Source organism: Syngnathus scovelli, chromosome 7 (assembly GCF_024217435.2).
Source record: "Syngnathus scovelli strain Florida chromosome 7, RoL_Ssco_1.2, whole genome shotgun sequence".
Lineage (NCBI taxonomy): Eukaryota > Metazoa > Chordata > Actinopteri > Syngnathiformes > Syngnathidae > Syngnathus > Syngnathus scovelli.
In genome coordinates, this window is record NC_090853.1 from 13,472,928 (window position 1) to 13,493,812 (window position 20,885).

The 20,885-nt window shown below is 43.3% G+C and overlaps 1 protein-coding gene across 16 annotated transcripts in view; it reads right to left on the reverse strand.

The window, feature by feature from the left end:
• phldb1b (pleckstrin homology-like domain, family B, member 1b) overlaps positions 1 to 20,885 on the reverse strand; it is a 154,998-nt gene that overhangs the window by 64,319 nt on the left and 69,794 nt on the right. For 14 of the 16 annotated variants that reach the window (XM_049725637.2, XM_049725640.2, XM_049725638.2 and 11 more), the window contains one exon: positions 5,959 to 6,084. In XM_049725637.2, coding sequence (XP_049581594.1) covers positions 5,959 to 6,084 — 126 coding nt within the window. The other 2 variants (XM_049725651.1, XM_049725652.2) reach the window with 2 other exon arrangements.

Genomic DNA, 20,885 nt, shown 5'->3' on the forward strand with positions numbered 1-20,885 from the left:
TAGGGACAATTTGGAGTGATCAATCGGCCTACCAAGCATGTTTTTGGGATGTGGGAGGAAACCGGAGTGCCCGGAGAAAACCCACGCGGGCTCGGGGAGAACATGCAAACTCCGCACAGGGAGGGCCGGAGGTGGAATCGAACCCCCACCCTCCTAACTGTGAGGCGGACGTGCTACCCAGTGCGCCACCGAGCCGCCCGCATTTATATCCACTATTGGAAAATGAAATATTGTTGAAAAATATTGTAGCCCCACAAATAATGCATTAGCTTGTTCTGACACCGCGGGGATGGGAGTAGCATTCTGTATGCTACTCTTGCCATTGCTCACCTTTACACTGACGCTAAATGACAGTTGTCGCATTTGAATCGAAGAAGGATTTTCATTTATTTTTAACAATATTTAGATATTATATTGTATCTGCAAGACGCATTTATACACTGACCCCTGCATGGTGTCACATCGCCGTAGCACTCAGCAAAGGGGTGTGGAGGCAGAAAAAGAGGGGATCGAGAGGGGGACAAAATAAAAGCAACCCTTCGCTCGAGGAAAGCCCGTGAGTGACGTCATGGGAACTGAAGGGTAGCATTCCTAACTTCATTAGGAAATGTGGTAATTACGCACCGTGGGTCAATTGCTGATATGCCCGCGATCTGCAGTATACTATAATTGCTAGATTTACTGAATGTTAAGTGATGATCGCAAAATCTCGTCATCGGTAGTCCAATGGGGAGGCAAAAAGCAAATACAGAACCGTATGAAGTGATGTTTTTTTTTGGTTTTTTTTCCTGGAGAAGGCTACTCACGTGACTGAATAAAACCCGGTCTGCCTTTGGCACCTTCCAGTTTACTGGGGGGTACATTCTCCGGGCGCCTGTGGCAGAGCAACTTTGACGGAGCCCGGAGGTTCCAGGCTACGCGCAGTGCGCGCACACCAAGAAAGGCTGCACTTTACCGGTATTTTTATATTTTCCTTTTTTTAAGAGGGTCGAGGGATCTACGAGGCACCAGTGGTGGTGATGGTGGTGCCACTGTTTGTCAAGTTACCAAAGTGAAGTCATTTTCCGTTCCACACGTTCGCACATAATGGTGACCGAATCTGGTGCAAAATATAAATCGACATAATCCACCATCTCAACAAGGACTAACGAAAATATTGTCAAGCGTCAATGGTCTTCGACAGGTTCAGAATTTCCCAGAAAAATAATATCAACGACTCCTTGCATATGTTTTATGTTGAAGGCCTACCTGCCTTGTTTCCGGATACGAAGACGCAGACTTGACTTACAGTCTGTTTTGTTGTTGCCTATGTAACAGTATAGTATTTGACAGTTATTGACCCTATCTTCGTCATTCGTCCGTTTCTGGATTTAAAACCTGGATATATTCTTTCATTCAACCGCAATCATATTTCCATTCGCCCTTAATTAAAAAAAACAATGTGTCTTTTTTCCCTTTTACAAGTATATAAAAGAGGCGGAGAGAAATTCATAGGTATAAGAAAACAATTATTATACAAATTGTATGAATTGAATACGTTTTTCATCAACTTTGCTTAAATTTACAAATATAAAGCTGACTTGACTTGAGTATTCATTTTTAAATAATCCATAAAGGGTTTAAAACTGATTTTTTTTTTTTTTAGCAGACTTTGTCCTGGTAAAAAAAATACAAAAAAAATAAAACGAAGTTCATCATTACATAGTATTTAAGTCATAATTACAATAAATATTTGTAAAAATTGCACTTATTTAGATGTGTTTTTCGTTTAGCCCCAACAATAAATATGGCAGTAACTCGACATGCTTTCATGTGTTCCATAATCAACAACACATATTCTTAATTGTTCATTGTGTGCTTTTTGTAACTTGAAAACCTGTCAGTGTGTCACAACTGTCATAAGCCAAGAACCTCCTGTGCAGTACAGCACTAGTTTTGCACAAGAAACTATTAGACATGTTCTGGGGGTGTGAATTACGGAAAAAGTGATTGAGTACAGTATACAGTAATGTCAAAACACTTTTACATTTGTATGTAAGTTACACCAAACAAACACCATCCATCCATCCATCCATCCATCCATCCATCCATCCATCCATCCATCCATCCATCCATCCATCCATCCATTATCTGTACCGCTTGTCCTCCCACGGGGGGTCGCAGGTGTGCTGGAGCCTATCCGAGCAGTCATCGGGCGGTAGGCAAGGGATACCCTGAATCAGTTGCCAGCCAATCGCAGCGCACACAGGGACGAACAACCATTCACACACGCACTCACACCAATGGGCAATTTAATAATAATAAAAATAATAATAATAATAATAATAATACATTTTATTTGTAAGGCGCCTTTCAAGGCACTCAAGGTTGCCGAACACACAAAATAGCAGGCACAATTAAATCAAAAGAGAGTCTAAAAGCAAAGAACATCTGCAGCAGAGTAATAAAATTAGACAAATGCCAATATGGAGTGCTCAATTGGCCCACCAATCATGTTTTTGAGATGAGGGAGGAAACAAGAGTTCCCGGTGAAAACCCACACAGGGGAGAACATGCAAACTCCACACAGGATGGGCCGGAGGTTGAATCAAACCCTGACGTGCTAACCAGTGCGCCACCATGCCATCCCGCACAAACAACATTAAGAGCTGAAAGCGGACAAGAATTACACTGGGTGCTATGACGTGCTTGAATTGTCAAGTTTCAGATTACAGTCCATGTTGACTCAATATGGTGGAATATTAAAATAAATGGGGATACAAGGATGGAAAATGTGGTTTTATTTTCTGGTTTGGAACTACAAATGGGGATTGCAAAACAGTTATTTCAGTTTTATTGATTGGTAGTTAATCTTTATTTCCTTCTGAAAAATCCATCAGCAAAGAATGCAATGTCATGGCACGCTGAAAGTGAAACCATAACTGTCTCAAAGAACTTTCCTTTGCAGGCAGTAGGAGTTGCAGCAGATGTATCATCCACCATGCATTTTCTATACCGCTTGTCCTCATTAGGGTCACAGTTTATCCCTGCTGACTTTGGGCAAGATCCAGGGTATAACCTGGACTGGTAAGGATATTGAATTAACGTAGAAGACATGTAAATTATGATGTGGCAGAAAACATATGTACCCAGAGAAAACACACACAAGCATGGAGAAAACATGCCAAGTGAGATTTGAACAGCCAGATGCGCTATCATTATGTTGCCCAGCCATATCACAACAAAAATGTTTTAAAAATCAGTTCATAAAGGGAGCAATTCATTAAAAAGCAAGAAAACAAAAAAATGTAAAAATGAGATAAGGGGACAGGCTAGATGGCAGCCAGCAGAATAGAAGTGCTGGATTATAAATAGTTTTTGTAAAAAGATATGGCGACAGCAGCCTAGATTATAAACACATAGCCACAAAGCCACCCACTGACATGACACTGAAGAACAGGAAATTGTCCCTTAAGAATGCAAAATCTGGTGCAGCTCATTGGTTGAAAAAAGGTGACGTGGCAGAGCTTTGGTAGTCAAAACAAGCTAAAAGTTGTTAGAGTTCCAGAGCTAGGGTCTATTAGTGGAGCAAACTAATAGTCCCATATATTGTTATAGCATTCAAAATAAGCATTTATTGTACTTCCCAATTGGATTCCATTCTCTCACTGAAGAGTAAAACTGCCCTTACAAGCACACATGGTGCAATTGGAACACTGTATTTTCATTTTTATAAACTTGGTAACAAAGGACATTTTTCAGAGGCCTGAAGTGATCTTGAATGTCTCCACTGCATTGTGATTGTTGATTTCTAACACAAGAGAAGACCACAACTATTTTTTCATTTTCTCAGTTTGTGAAAAACATGGTCCAAAAATATGTAAAACCCTCTGCTTACACAGCAGTTTTATTTTGAAAGATCAACTTTCCAGTGAAAAAATACTTTCCTTAGGGCTACAGGAGATTCTTGTCAGGTCTAACAAAGAAAGCTTGGTCACAATCCTGAAGGCACACTGCCTGCTTCTTTATTGCGTTTCACAAAATAGTTTACTCCACCATTTTATCTGGGAAATTAATTTAACAGGAGCTGTTTGCAAAAGGTCGAAAACTTTCAAGTCACGTTGTTGAAGATAGTGGTCTACAGCTTGAAAAAAAATCTTAGGTTGAGGATATGGATGGTGAAAGTCGAAAATATGTACCCCTGACTCCAGTTTTGAATTCCATCACATACAAGTAAACACTCAGCAAGAGTAGGTTAACATGGTTAATAAATGGCGAGCAAAGCATGTTACATTAAGTTACATAAGTTTCACTATATTGTGTCTTTTATTTTGCAGTTCATATACAATAACACACAAAAGATGCTGAACTCTAAGATATCAAAAATACCTGAAGAGTATTGACCCAATGTGGAAAAACTAAATAATTTCTTCAGAATATCATGCCAAACGCAGCAACCGATAGGAACTTTCTAAGAGACTGGTGCCCTTGTGATTCTGTAATTTACTTTACTTATAAAGGTGCAATTAAGATGAATCACAACATCAAAACTCACACCAGTGCAGTCACACAACCAACCTATATATTCCTTTATAAGTCTACCATCTGATATTAATCAAGTTAAATTTGGTTTCTGGGCTTGCCCGACTATTACATTTGTGGCGTACACATTCATAAACAGATAGTGAAATTTCGGTAATTTATTTATAAACAGACAGAAGATATCCAAGGATTATCCTGGGAGTGGTACTCTATGCCTTCATCTCAATGCAAGCTAGGAATGTATAATTAAAGAAAATAGTGCTTCTCTAAACAACGGAAGGCTTTCATTATTGGATCAGGAAGTCCACACCAAGCAGTCTGCATGTACGCTATACTTACTCCATACTAGTGGCAGCCACTGTCAAATGAGGGGAAATAACAAGACACCGAGACAAGGCCCTGATAGCTGAGATAGCTAAGAAAAGCTCTGCTTCAAGTGACGTGGTTTCCAGCTGGAGCACTTTGAATACAAACACACAAGTAGCTGAAAAGTTTGCCTGGAGACGCAGAGGAATGAGACGCACATAAAACTGGCATGGTGTATGGCGCAGCTGAGCACTTTTCTAGCGTCATTTTGACGGCTACTGAATTTTAAGTGACAACTTTAACAAGCTGTAACAAAACTATAGACTGCCACAGTTGAAAACATGTTCACGTTTTGCCACAATAATGAAAAAGGACTGCGTTTAAATTTTACAGGCGCTCGCCGCAGACACTCTTTAAGTGCAGTTACAAAGACTCAATATAAAAACGGAACCCTCAAATGAGAAAAAAAAAAAAAAACTTGCGCTGCTGTGTAACCAACGACCATGTTTCCCATTCAAAAGGAAACAGGCTGGAGGTTTACTGCTAGACAAACAGCGACCTGTAAACTTTTTAACGACCAGCCAACTCCACTGTTGCAACAAACTAGCCTATTCAAGAAAAGGTCATTCATTATACGTCCGTGCAAATACAGTACTCATCAATAAAAATCAAAGTTACCTTGAGCGAACCTTCAGTTGTGAAAGACTCTTTGAGCTCACGTTATTATTATTGATGATGGAACAAATGTGCAAACTGGTTGGAAAGGTCTCTCGGGATAGTGCAGACCTCCACCAAGGCTACATTACAACGTCAGATAGTCAATATTGTCCATTCTTCCAATTTCTATACAGCTTGTCACCCTTCTACAAACCTTGACAGGGTACATAATGACACCACAGCAAGGCCTGAACTAAGATACGTACCCAAAACCTCTGTAGGCAGATTTGCTAATCACTTTTTTGTTCTGCCATGTAATATCATGTAGGAACACTGCCCATATCTTTAGCAAAGTATAATGAGTTCTTCCTTGGTCAACGCTACTGTATGTCCCAACATGTAATGACATTTGATTATCAAAAATGTCAATTCTGTCATGGTCATTGGGAGCACTTTTTGAGTGGCATATCATACCTGCACATCGTCTGTAGTCCGCTGTGGACACGGTGCCTCCCGGGGGCATCATGCTCTTCATCCTCAAGGCTTCTTCAGGGTGGTTGAAGCGAAAAAAGGCTGACTGGCCAAAACACAGCATACAGCCTGTAAAACAGCACAAATGCCGTTAGACTTAATTTCATGAAATTATTAGGGACTTTAATAAACCAAAGAAGCATTCAAGTATATGGTACACATCTATATTATACAGATAGAACATATATAAAGACATAAGCAGAGATTCACATAGGACTCTAAAAAAGTAAGGACTAAAGACACTTGGTTTTGATTTGGGAATATTTATAATTTAAATTAAGGACAGAAGGCATGGAACGCCATAGATACTGTAACTATTGTACTATATCTGAAAAAGCTGAAACTGTATAAAGTGTATACCGTAATTTTCGGACTATAAGTCGCGTTTTTTTCATAGTTTGGGTGGTGGGGTGTGTTAGGGTTTTCCAGGTTATCTTTATCATAGGATTATGTTGGAATGTAGACTATAATGATTAACCAATCTTGTCTTGCTCTCACAACGCAGTAAAATAGAGTGGTTGCTTCCTCTGCTTGATTGACCAGCTGCAGAGGAAGCAATCAAAGTTGTTCTGTTTCCCACAACATCGTAAAACACCCCCTGCTCTGATCTTACCAGAGGCCGGGGGTTCACCAAACCTGTCCACTCTCACCCCCGCTCTGTTCCTCCTAATAAATATGCCCTTGCAGGAAGGAGACTTTTCAGACTTCATTCGATAATCGCTGTTCAGACAGCGACGAATGGACTCTCCACCTGCAGGTGTCTAAAAGAACTTGCTTGTCTCCTGTTTGGTTCTTGCAAAATAAGTTGGAGTGAGCAAATCTCTAACATTTTGGTGCCGAAACCCGGGATCCTCATACCCACCATCTGACCGGCGAAGGAGGACGTGCTGCATTGTCGACAAGCCAGCGTCCATTAAGAGGACCTGGAGGAGAAAGTCCTGGGAAGAGAATTCTTCGCTGGGCCAGCATCTTAGGTCTGCCTTCGTCTGACAGAGGTGGATTGACGGGACCCGGCAGTGCAACGAACCAGGGGACAAGTAAGTTAAAGGCCTAAAGTTGTGTGATTGTGTTGTTGCTTGTGAAACGCGTAAAAAGGAAGAAGTGCACAGGAATAAGTTTTGTGGAAGGAGGGGGTGTTGTAGAGTCCCCCTCTGGATGAGGTGTCTCTTTTGGAGCAGTGGTTCTCAAACTGTTTTAAAATCTCTACCACCGTGAATCATTATTTGACGACCACTGTTCTAGGGAGTACAACCTCGCGTTGGCAGGGCTGGGGACAAGGACTTTTGTCTTTAGTTCCCAGGGAAGGTGAGGGGTGTTGTAGAGTCCCCTCACTGGATGAAGCAGCTCCTTTTTTTTAAAAAAAAGGAGGACTTCGCGTTGGCAGGGCTGGGGACAAGGACTTTTGTCTTTAGTTCCCAGGGAAGGTGGGGGGTGTTGTAGAGTCCCCTCACTGGATGAAGCAGCTCCTTTTTTTTAAAAGGAGGACTTCGCGTAGGCAGGGATAACTTGGGTGATTGAGTGTGTGCCTGGTAGGATAAATTGACTAAGAAGCAGTTCTAGCGTTGATCCACGGCAATAAAACAGGCTAGTAATCTGTCGAAAGGTCAATTTAAACCTGCATTGAGGATCCTCAAAGAAAAAAAAATGTGAAAAAAAATTGTAAAACCTTAAACTACTGAAATTAAGACACTGAAGTTAAAATATGCAAATCAAGTGGTAAAGAAATGCAACTTGCTTCTAGAAGATAAATAAATAAAATTAGAATGTGCTGTCCTCGTGTGCATGGGAGGGACCAGCTCATGATCGACCACAGGAAATGGCCAGCCTGTGACGAATCATTGTTGCTGAGACCTACCTTTTGCATGCGAGAGCTGTGCATGTGTGTGCGTATATGTTAAAATTATGAACATTGGCTAAAGTTTTAGTATAAAAAAAAAAAATTGCTAGACTGTGGTCTATCCAATTTGCACCGCAGAACAGAAATGATTTTGAAAGATAAAAATGAGAGGAAAAAGAGAGAAATCTGTTTGCGAGCAGAAACTAATCCACACTAGTGCATGTTAGTGTCAAGCCCTCATGAAAAATTCGGAGTTAACAAAACAACAGAACATGCTTTCAGGAATTGGAAGAAGCTAAATTGTGAATTTAAGATTTTGCAATGCTACATTTAATAGGAATAATTGATTGGTTGTGTTATAAGATTATACAAAATTCTAAATGCAAGCTAAATCTGAGAGATTGAGTTCTTCAAATTTAAAAACAAAGAAAAAATTCAGATTAATTTGCCAGTTGGTTGTTATAGTTAAGTTTTTTGAATTGGTGGATTGTTCTACCAGGAAACCTGAGTTGAAAATGATATATGAATGTTGTGTGGTGAGCTTGGATGAATTGGGACCAATGTGATAGAAAGACTCCTTTTTGGAGACTGCGTGTGAGATGCAAATTAACATTGATGAATGATAGCCTAAATGAAAAGAAATTACAGGTTGAATGGTTGAAGTCGTTGGCGACTACTATAGAAAATTAGTAGAGCGACTTTGATGAAAGAGTGATTTTGAGCAGGTTGAATGTTAGAAAGAAACACGTAGCTTTTGGATTGATAATTAACTAGAGAAAAAAACTGGAGAACCAGTAACACATGCATAAGATGTGTGAACTGAGAAATTGAGAAGCGTTTTGGAAAGAAAGTCAAATTAAATGATGATGGAATCGTATGTAGTAAAGAACGCATTCTCCCAAAAAGTTTGTCAAGGTGTGAGGCATGGGCGTTGCCAAGCCTCAAAAAGGGGGGAGTGAGTAGGACAGATAGTGGAAGATAGTAATAATACAACACTTTATGACAATGAATTTTCGAATAAATTTGGTGTTATATTGTGGTAAATTTTTTGTTCTGGTGTAGATAGGTTAGCAACACGAGAGATTTAGAGGTTCAAAAGAAAGACAATTAAAAGAAAACATTTTTGATTTGGACAATTGTAGGCTAACAGGAACATGAGAACGATAAGAACTACGAGGTGGGATCCAATTTCATTGGGGAGATTGAGAATTCACAGCACCATACTCTAAGTCACATTTTTGAGCAAGCATGACAATAACATGTGAGAGGTCAAGACATACAGATCAGGGCTTGATGTGGAAAGCAGACCTCGATGAGTTGATTTTCAATAATGATACTGAAGACAACATACTGTCCGATTAAATTGGAACTATAGATAAAATGTAGCTCAAAAATAGGATGAGTTGCAGGATTTACGATATAAAAACGAGACCGCTGTTATTAGGAGAATTTGAAGTTTGGTAAACAATGTTACCAGCAAATTGATGGCGCAGCTACATTTGAAGATAGTCTTACAAGTTTGATGTCCCAGCCTGTCATTCTCAGTGTCAGAGTCCCTGAAACCCAATCCGAGACTTCGCCTGCAGCCGTGAACCACCACAAAATGGTGCCTGGCTCTGAAGCACCTTTGACCTTTGGCGAAGGACAAGAAAAGACTGCTGTTGTGCTTGGAGGAGGACAAGTACACTCCGGAGCAAATACAACATCCTCGGGGACGAGAAAAGACAGTGAAAAGCGGAGGAACTCACAATGATGAAAATTGACTCATTTGAACAATGGACTCATTCAAGAGTAATGGATGGGGTCGCTCTGAAGCAACAGCCAAAGAACACCAACGTGAGAGGGTGAAGTGCGGCAAAAAGAAATGGACTTGGAGTGTCCGACAACCAAATCGCACTCCTTGGCGTTACCAAATTTGGTGGAGCTTGGTTCAAAGTGGAAGGGAGGTTCATTGTGCACTGAGTTTGACAGAACTGAGGAGATTTGATAAATAAATAAATAAAAATTTGAAAAATACGTAGGGCTACAGATTATAATCAGAGATTGAACGGATTTGGATAAAACAAATAGGCTAAAACGGTAGGAAACAAGAGCAAGATCTGATATTTTGGCTCATCAAGCTTAAAAGTAGAGGTCGAGTTATATAAATTTTAGAACAGGACATTTGGCAGTCAGGAGGAAGCTAGGTTGCTCAATGTACCTACTCAATACAATAGTAAGGTTTTTTATACCACAGTGGAGGTTGGATGGTCAGAAAGTTAGGTACGTTCAATTTTTGACATTCACACAGTCATGCATAGGAGTCACAAGGCGACAGTTAACAAGACAATGACTGCAATAGGGGCCACCTACGACTGCACCGACATGAAAAAGTAGAAGTGAGAGAGCAGAGTATGGGATTATATGCTAAAACGTCTGCTATACATTTACCAATAGGAGATTCTATCAAGAGAAGCTACATGAGAGATGGATTAGAATCTCTTTGTCTGCGTGGGTGCGTGTGTGTGTGTGTGTGTGTGTGTGTGTGTGTGTGTGTGTGTGTGTGTGTGTGTGTGTGTGTGTGTGTGTGTGTGTGTGTGTGTGTGTGTGTGTGTGTGTGTGTGTTCACACCCTGTGTGGGTGCGAGCGTGTGAGGAGAAAGAAGGCATGGGTAAGACAATCTCTTTTAAACCAGGAGGCAATAAATGGGAACGCCCCTGTCATAAATAGTTTTTGGTTAAAGGGAATCATTAGGAAGTGTTCAAACTCTTCCCGCAAACATTCCTATTTGCCAGTTAAATGGGCACTACAATTGACTACGAGAGTTGCAAACAACAGATGAAGAGCAGTCCTTGGCAGATTATATGATCAGGACGCTCAAACTGTGTCAAAGACAAATTTACTGCCGCTTGATCTTTCCTCCTCACAGGTCGACAACCCCATCAATCCAGGAGACTGGGTCTACATCGAGGTCATCAAAGGAAGGAACTGGGCCAGCCACGACGGGAGGGACCATTCCAAGTCTTGCTGACTACACATGTTGCACCCAAGGTTGCAGGACCCACAAATGCATTAACGACGACTGCTCTCCAGGAGGAAACTGGATGGGAGCTTTGGACATCACCGCTGTGTGCCAGGATGAGAGAGCCGTTTTCAAGGTGTAAGGGCTCTACTACCAACATGGCTGCACCATCGGACGGGACCTACTTCATTCAGAAGTTCAGAGGCACTGCCTCACCTGCATCCTATGAGTGCACGTGCCTGTTCAGTACGGATCATGGTTTTGTGGTCACAGGAGTTGTCCGATGCTGCCTGCCAACTGGACACGAGTGTGTGCGCCGGTGTGTGTGACAGACCTCACCTACAGACTAGAACATCATCAGCTGACGAAAACACGGGCACATATACAACTTGTTAGACGTGACAGTTGTGATAATGATAATGAGACGTGGATTGCGTAGATGCTGTTCTGTTGAGCATGTATTACGGAAACTTGTTGATTTGACCATCGAAAATGCTTCCCAAGTGATGGATACAATGATGTACTGTTTCTGTGTTTTTCTTTTTATTTTTTATTGATAGCATTCTGGTCGCCTGTGGCAACGGGGCCGTGTAAGAATTTTCCTGCTAATAACATCTGGCCAGCAGGTTTTTCGCTTACACAATAAGTTTGATCTGGGGTGTTGAGGTAATGCCTCATCTTCACTGGAAGGTGTTGCTATCTATATGTTTGTTGTTTTTATTTTTACTATTCTTCTTTCTTCATTATACATGTATATATGTTTGTTTTACTTGTCTTTGTTGTTTGGGATGACATAATCATATGATAAAACAGGAGGGAGATGTTAGGGTTTTCCAGGTTATCTTTATCATAGGATTATGTTGGAATGTAGACTATAATGATTAACCAATCTTGTCTTGCTCTCACAACGCAGTAAAATAGAGTGGTTACTTCCTCTGCTTGATTGACCAGCTGCAGAGGAAGCAATCAAAGTTGTTCTGTTTCCCACAACATCGTAAAACACCCCCTGCTCTGATCTTACCAGAGGCCGGGGGTTCACCAAACCTGTCCACTCTCACCCCCGCTCTGTTCCTCCTAATAAATATGCCCTTGCAGGAAGGAGACTTTTCAGACTTCATTCGATAATCGCTGTTCAGACAGCGACGAATGGACTCTCCACCTGCAGGTGTCTAAAAGAACTTGCTTGTCTCCTGTTTGGTTCTTGCAAAATAAGTTGGAGTGAGCAAATCTCTAACAGGGTGACTTATAATAAGGAGCGACTTATATGTGTTTTATTTCAAAAATCTTCCCCCCAAAAAAGTGAAACCGCGATAATCGAACCGCGATGTAGCAAAGGATTACTGTAATTTGAATTTCAAGTGACGTCAGCAGCGCGGTGCGGCGTGCGCGGCATGCGCGGCGCGGCGTGCGCGGCGGTTGTTTACAAAGAAGACAAAGATTGACCACGGGATGACGAAGATGACAAAGGGCCCCACGTACTACCGGCATCATTAGCGGCTTTATTTCTAAGTGACACGGCGGACGAAGAGTTTGAAGGATTTAAGGATTTGGAGTGACACAGAAGGTTTGAAAAACTATTATGGCTTTTACGCACGCCCGGTCCTATTCTATGGAGCTCTCTTTCACCTCCGTGGATGGAAGTCTGGGGCCGGCGATCGGCCGGGTGGCTGTCCGGGGACGGTGGATGGGGCTCGGTCATGGCTCTTACGCACGCCCGGTCCTATTCTATGGAACTCTCTTTCACCTCCGTGGATGGAAGTCTGGGGCCGGCGCTCGGCCGGGTGGCTGTCCGGAGACGGTGGATAGGGCTTGGTCATGGCTTTTACGCACGCCCGGTCCTATTCTATGGAGCTCTCTTCCACTTCCGTGGCTGGAAGGCCACGCCGCCACACGCCTGGAAGTTTGTTTTGTTAAATGAAGAGCCGTTTACCAAACCCACGCCTTTCCTTGAACTTTGTTAACGTTACAATATAGTTATATAGTAGATCTGTGGAATAACGACGAGGCTGACGTCAGGGCGCACGCGCGGCGTTGTTGACAAAGAACGAGGAATTTGATCGATGGATTTAATGATTTCGAGTGCACAGATGGTTTGATAATACTATTGCTTATATAATAGTTATTTGATATCTAATTTATATATTGTTATATGGGCCTGTGGAATATTTTGAAGTGCAAGCGTCGTCAGCCGCGCGCACCCATTGTTGACAAAAGACGATCGATGGATTTAATGATTTGGAATGACACAGATGGTTTGATAACAGTATTGCTTATATAATAGTTATTTGATATCTAATTTATATATCGTTATATGGGCTTGTGGAATATTTTGAAGTGCAAGTGCCGTCAGCGGCGTGCACGCATTGCTGACGAAGGACGATCGATGGATTTAATGAATTGGAGTGACACAGATGGTTTTATTAACGTGTTATTTATGTAACAGTTTTTTGAATAACTCTGAATGTTACGTTAGGCCCGTTCTCAGCTCTTCATTTGTGTTTATGTCACGTTAGCATACCTATCGTTTAGCCTGTTGTTGCTCGTTCATGTCTGGTCTTGGTGTTGGATTTTGCCGAATAAATTTCCTCCCCAAAATGTGACTTATACTCCGGAGCAACTTATATATGTTTTTTTTCACCTTATTTGGCATTTTATGGCTAATGCGACCTATATTCCGGAGCGACTTATAGTCCGAAAATTACGGTACATAAAAATTTTAAAACATTAAAAAAACAGAAACATCCTCTGGCTACTCCCTTGCAAAACCCCACTGGTTTGCAAAGCCGGGTTATCTGATGGCCCTCACCACAACAAACATCTCCTACAGTAGTTACACCCAATTAAAAAGATAAGATGCAATTTCAGAAGTACTTTGGAAGCAAAGTTAGTTAAATTGGGGTTAGGAGGTAATGGCAATCTCTATAACTTTTTATTTCTGTATTTGTGTTTTTCCACAAAATACAAGTCCATTGTGGGACTAGGGTTAGTCTTGTGGATGCTGTTTTTACACTTAACATTTTAATCTATCGGTCTCATAAAATGTAACCATTTTTCAACTTGGCTCAGATGGCAGAGTGGTTATCCTTGTAGTGGACGGTCACAGGTTAAATTCCCAGACGACTGTGTAGAAAGGAAGTTAACTTTTTTACCTCAGCAATGTCATTTCATCAACATACACAATCATGTTTGTATTTCAATTTAGTGCTAAAGTGGAAGTGTACAATACAAATGAAGTGATGAAAATTGTTTCATTATTGTGCTTATGTGCCCTGCTACTGCCAGTTCAGGGTGTAGACTGCCTTTCACCAGATGCCAGCTGGGATAAGCTACAGCACCCCCCACAACCCTGACCAGAATAAGCGCTGTTGATGGATGGATGGATGGATGGATGGATGGATGGATGGATGGATGGATGGATGGATGGATGGATGGATGGATGGATGGATGGATGGATGGATGGATGGATGGATGGATGGATGGATGGATGGATGGATGGATGGATGGATGGATATTGTGCTTCTATTTTAGACAATGTCACAGTGGTAGCAACAAAGGTTGCGGTGTCATGAATATTGGGATAAGTAGAAATTTCACTTTGGTTCAATGATGTTGCATTTGTTTTGAAAACAGTAGGGTTGTTGACTGACCCTTGATTATATACTTTTTACAGTGACTATCAATTAAAATTGGCTGCAAATTGCAAATAAGAATATACTCCTCAAAGTAAGTGACATCTGGAAGAAAACTTTACATTTTGGCAATATAAACAAAACAATTTGGTAGTTAGATAATTTTAGATATTTCTTCTGGAAAGAAAGAAAGAAGCTTCGCATTTATTATTCTTTAACTCGTCCAAATCATTGCACACATGCATGCCATGTCCTCTGTATACACACATCATGACCAAAAGCAACTATTTCTACAGTACAGTAGTGCTGATAACAGTGTTTATATGTCACCCTTATCGAGTCTGCCTAAAACTACATCAGCCAACTCATGCCCATTCATCCCCATGGCTACACAATCTATGTCCAAACACATGACGCACATGACTAATTCAATCCAATCCCAATCCACAATCTCCACAAGAGATAAGCATGGTTATTGCTTTCTCAATATGACCCGGCAAAGATTACGAGGTGATAGGACTTCCTGTTGGAGCAGAGGTGGGATCCATGCAAGCAGATGGGGGAGTTCTCCATCACACATGTACATACATGTATGATGGCCTCATATTACATATACACTGCTCACTGTTTTTAAAATAAAATTCCCATTTTTTTCAATGACGATAACATTGAACTAACTAATCTGGAATACACTCTACATTGTTTATGTGGTAAATAACTAGTCTAGATGCAAAAGTCTGTTTTTTAATTCAATGCCTACATATCTGTACAAAAGCCCATTTGCAGCAACCGCTGCAGTGTTCTAATCAGGGCTGTGGACTCGGACTCGGGGACTCGGACTCGGTCACTTTTGCCGGACTCGGACTCAGTGCTGATTTTGACCGAGTCCACCGAGTCCGACAATAAAAAAAAAAAATACGTTTTATTAATTTTATTTTCATCATGCTGCTGAGAATGCGCATAGGAATACTGTCCACAGCTCTGCTTACGATCAATGCGGCCGCGTTGAGTTGCACTTAGGCTAATGTTTACATTATGTACCAATGTCAAGGACGATTATGTCACCCAGTTTATATCATTGATGTGTTTTGATAGTTGTGGGGTCGTCACTAATTATTTGTGTTTAGATAAATGTCTGAGCTATAATGGTGTAATTAATGATTAAAAACATTATCTTACATGTCCTGTGTTTCAGAATGGTTATTTCATTGGGCGAGAGTGTGTGTTTTCAAGCATTTTGCCTCATGCCAATGGCACTCAGGGCTAAGGGTGGGCTTCAATGACTACTTTTGTAAAGCCACGCATTTAATACCATCCATCCATCCATCTTCTTCCGCTTATCCGGGGTCGGGTCGCGGGGGCAGCAGCTTTAGGAGGGACTCCCAGACTTCCCTCTCCCCAGCCACTTCATCCAGCTCATCCCGGGGGATCCCAAGGCGTTCCCAGGCCAGCTGAGAGACATAGTCTCTCCAGCGCATCCTGGGTCGTCCCCGGGGTCTCCTACCGGTGGGACATGCCCGGAACACCTCCCCAGGGAGGCCTCCAGGAGGCATCCTGATAAGATGCCCGAGCCACCTCATCTGGCTCCTCTCAACATGGAGGAGTAGCGACTCTACTCCAAGTCTCTCCCGGATGACCGAGCTTCTCACCCTATCTCTAAGGGAGAGCCCGGACATCCTGCGGAGAAAACTCATTTCGGCCACTTGTATCCGGGATCTCGTTCTTTCGGTCACGACCCATAGCTCGTGACCATAGGTGAGGGTAGGAGCGTAAATCGACCGGTAAATTGAGAGCTTTGCCTTTTGGCTCAGCTCTCTCTTCACCACAACGGACCGGTACAGGGTCCGCATTACTGCCGACGCTGCACCGATCCGCCTGTCGATCTCGCGCTCCATCCTCCCCTCACTCGTGAACAAGACTCCAAGATACTTGAACTCCTCCACTTGGGGCAGGATCTTATCCCCGATCCGGAGAGGGCATTCCACCCTTCTCCGATCGAGGACCATGGACTCAGATTTGGAGGTGCTGACCCTCATCCCGACTGCTTCACACTCGGCTGCGAACCGTTCCAGAGAGAGCTGGAGATCACGGCCTGAAGAAGCCAACAGCACCACGTCATCTGCAAAAAGCAGAGACGCGATGCTGAGGTCCCCAAACCGGACCCCCTCAACCCCTTGGCTGCGCCTAGAAATTCTGTCCATAAAAATTATGAACAGAATCGGTGACAAAGGGCAGCCTTGGCGGAGTCCAACCCTCACTGGGAACAAATCCGACTTACTGCCGGAAATGCGGACCAGACTCTGGCATCGGTGATACAGGGACCGAACCGCCCTTATCAGTTGGCTCGGCACCCCGTACTCCCGAAGCACCCTCCGCAGAACCTCCCGAGGGACACGGTCGAACGCCTTCTCCAAATCGACAAAACACATGTGGACTAGTTGGGCAAACTCCCATGCACCCTCGAGGATCCTGCCGAGGGTGTAGAGCTGGTCCACTGTTCCACGGCCAGGACGAAAGCCACACTGCTCCTCCTGAATCCGAGGTTCGACCTCCCGACGGACCCTCCTCTCCAGCACCCCTGAATACACCTTACCAGGGAGGCTGAGGAGTGTGATTCCCCTGTAATTGGAACACACCCTCCGGTCCCCCTTCTTAAAGAGGGGAACCACCACCCGAGTCTGCCAATCCAGAGGCACTGTCCCCGATGTCCACGCAACGTTATAGAGGCGTGTCAGCCATGACAGCCCCACAACATCCAGAGCCTTTAAGAACTCGGGGCGGATCTCATCCACCCCCGGGGCCTTACCACCGAGGAGTTTTTTAACTACCTCAGTGACTTCGACCCCAGAGATTGGAGAATCCACCTCAGAGTCTCCAGGCCCTGCTTCCTCAATAGAAGGCGTGAAGGTGGAATTGAGGAGGTCTTCGAAGTATTCTCCCCACCGACTCACGACGTCCCGAGTCGAGGTCAGCAGCACGCCATCCCCACTGTAAACAGTGTTGACGTTGCACTGCTTCCCCCTCCTGAGACGCCGGATGGTGGACCAGAATTTCCTCGAAGCCGTCCGAAAGTCATTCTCCATGGCCTCACCAAACTCCTCCCACACCCGGGTTTTTGCCTCAGCAACCGCCGAAGCCGCGTTCCGCTTGGCCATCCGGTACCTGTCAGCTGCCTCCGGAGTCCCGCAGGCCAATAGCCCGATAGGACTCCTTCAGCTTGACGGCATCCCTTACCGCCGGTGTCCACCAGCGGGTTCGGGGATTGCCGCCACGACAGGCACCAACGACCTTACGGCCACAGCTCCGGTCGGCCGCCTCAACAATGGAGGGGCGGAACCTGGTCCACTCAGACTCAATGTCCGCCGCCTCCCCCGGGACGTGGGAAAAGCTCTGCCGGAGGTGGGAGTTGAAGCTCTTCCTGACAGGAGATTCTGCCAGACGTTCCCAGCAGACCCTCACAGAGCGTTTGGGTCTGCCAGGTCGGACCAGCATCTTCCCCCACCATCGGAGCCAACCCACCACCAGGTGGTGATCAGTTGACAGCTCTGCCCCTCTCTTCACCCGAGTGTCCAAAACATGCGGCCGCAAATCCGATGACACGACTACAAAGTCGATCATCGAACTGCGGCCTAGGGTGTCCTGGTGCCAAGTGCACACATGGACACCCTTATGCTTGAACATGGTGTTCATTATTGAAAATCCGTGTCGAGCACAGAAGTCCAACAATAGAACACCGCTCGGGTTCAGATCGGGGGGGCCGTTACTCCCAATCACGCCCTTCCAGGTCTCACTGTCATTGCCCACGTGAGCATTGAAGTCACCCAGTAGAATGATGGAGTCCCCAGAAGGAGCGCTCTCCAGCACTTCCTCCAGGGACTCCAAGAAGGGTGGGTACTCTGAGCTGCCGTTTGGTGCATCGACACAAACAACAGTCAGGACCCATCCCCCCACCCGAAGGCGGAGGGAGGCTACCCTCTCGTTCACCGGGGTGAACCCCAATGTGCAGGCGCCCAGCCGGGGGGCAATAAGTATACCCACACCTGCTCGACGCCTCTCACCGTGGGCAACTCCAGAGTGGAAGAGAGTCCAGCCCGTCTCGAGAGGGCTTGTACCGGAGCCCAAACTGTGCGTGGAGGCTAGTCCGACTATATCTAGTCGGAATTTTTCTGCCTCGCACACCAGCTCGGGCTCCTTTCCAGCCAGAGAGGTGACATTCCATGTCCCAAGAGCCAGCTTCTGCAGCCGGGGATCAGACCGCCAAGGTCCCTGCCTTTGGCTGCCGCCCAGCTCACATTACACCCGACCCCTTCGGCCCCTCCCACAGGTGGTGAGCCCATGGGAAGCGCATTTAATACCATGTCAAATAATATATTAGAGTGTAGATTATGTTCCAATGTATCCACTTCTATTGGTTAAATTGTCAACCGTACATTTATGACTACGCCATGAATGATGTATGTTATGAACTAGCTCAACTCCGGTAGGGCAGGGAAAATGTTATCGATCCGACGTCCGATTGGAACGTCGCTTAACTTTTACGTCCGCGCTCTCAGCAAGGGATCCTATATAAGCCGAACCAGCCAGTGTGAAAGCAGTTGCGTTCGTTCTGGTAGATTTTGATCTAAATTAGCCTTGAATAAAGACTAAGCAGTGACATGAATTAACAGAAAAAATGGACAGCCGGAGTCGGATTCGGACTCGGTGGTCAAGAGACCGGACTCGGTGCAAAAATCCGACCAAGTCCACAGCCCTGATATATATATATATATATATATATATATATATATATATATATATATATATATATATATATATATATATATATATATATATATATATATATATATACACAATGGAGCCTCGGTTTTATATACACACACACACATATATATATATATATATATATACTACACAATATATTGATGGATAACTAGTTTTAAAGTCAGAAGCCAGAAATGTGTTTATTAAATTGTTTTTCAGTTTATTTGAAATGGGGTGGTAACAAAACACTCTTGTGTTGTCAAAAATTAGGACAATTTACAAAAACATTTAAGTCGACAAGGCGCAGGCCCGGTCTGGCCCCCTGGTGTTGAGTTTGACACCTGTGAATTCTCATCAAAAACTGGCATTATTTTGAGTGGAAAAATCTTAGCCACAATTTTCAGTATGCCACCGTGCAATTCCTCAGCACAATTCCAATATTAAACTGATACATTTGTGTTTTTCATGGACTTCCACACACCACACACTTGACTGTACTCTCTGTTTATAAAAAGCATGTGTTCAACAGAATCCTCCCCAAGAGCGTATTGACTAAATCATAAACAAAAGTACCCAAGCTCTCATTTAGGGCAGGGTATTTTTCCAGCCAATCAGTCTACAGTTCCTAAGACTAACAAGAAGTTCAATTATTGCAGTCTCTGTGCAGTAGTTAACACTCGTCAATAGGAAGCAGACAAAGGTCCGTCAACTTATTGTGATGGATTCTCCCGAAGTGATAGCGGCATCACATAACTGATCTGACTATAATGAGTTGATTTACAGTATAGTGAGTTGCAAGCCATGTAGTACACTCAAGAGGGACATAAATCACAAAGCGTTATTCATTATAGAGCACTCAAACAAAGGTTGACCATGAAACCGCGGTGGTTCTTTTTTGAAGATACTGACCATTTAATGGTGCTGCTCCATGTAAATGTGAACAAGAAACAGACGCTGGATGAATTAAAAAGTATTTTCACAATTGCAACGTAATCATTTGGGAGCATAAAAATACCATATTTTCCGGACTATAAGTCGCTCCAGAGTACAAGTCGCACCAGCCATAAAATGCATAATAGAGAAGAAAAAAACTATGAAATTACAACAAAAAAAAAACTGTGACTTATAGTCCGGAAAATACGGTACTCCTAAAAGAAGGATATGAGCCAGGAATTTGTCTTAAGGTCATCGCTGCCATTACAATAATGAAAACAGTGTCTGTTGAGCTGTCTGATGCCATAATCCACACAAAAGGTGGGTGGTTCACTGATTTATCTCTGGTTCACTCCTTATCTCCAGCACAGACAAAAGTCAGACATGCCATTGCCACACCAAACAAACAGAGGCAGGGCAGTTCGTGAACCCTAACCCTCACCTCACCTTAAAATACACACCAACAATTTATTTTATGACAGTAAGGAATTTATGTGAAAGACGCCCAAGGGGACTAAACCTTACCACCCAGAGACAAAACATTGTTGCAAAATATTTCTTAAGACCTGAAAATAAATTCAAGGCAGGTCAAACACAATCTGGTCTGAGATGCTGGTTGGCCTTGAATTTATTCCACTCCAAAGCAAATTTTCCATTTGAAATAAAAAACTGAAGTATCCATCAAAGGACTGGCATTTCAAAGGCCATT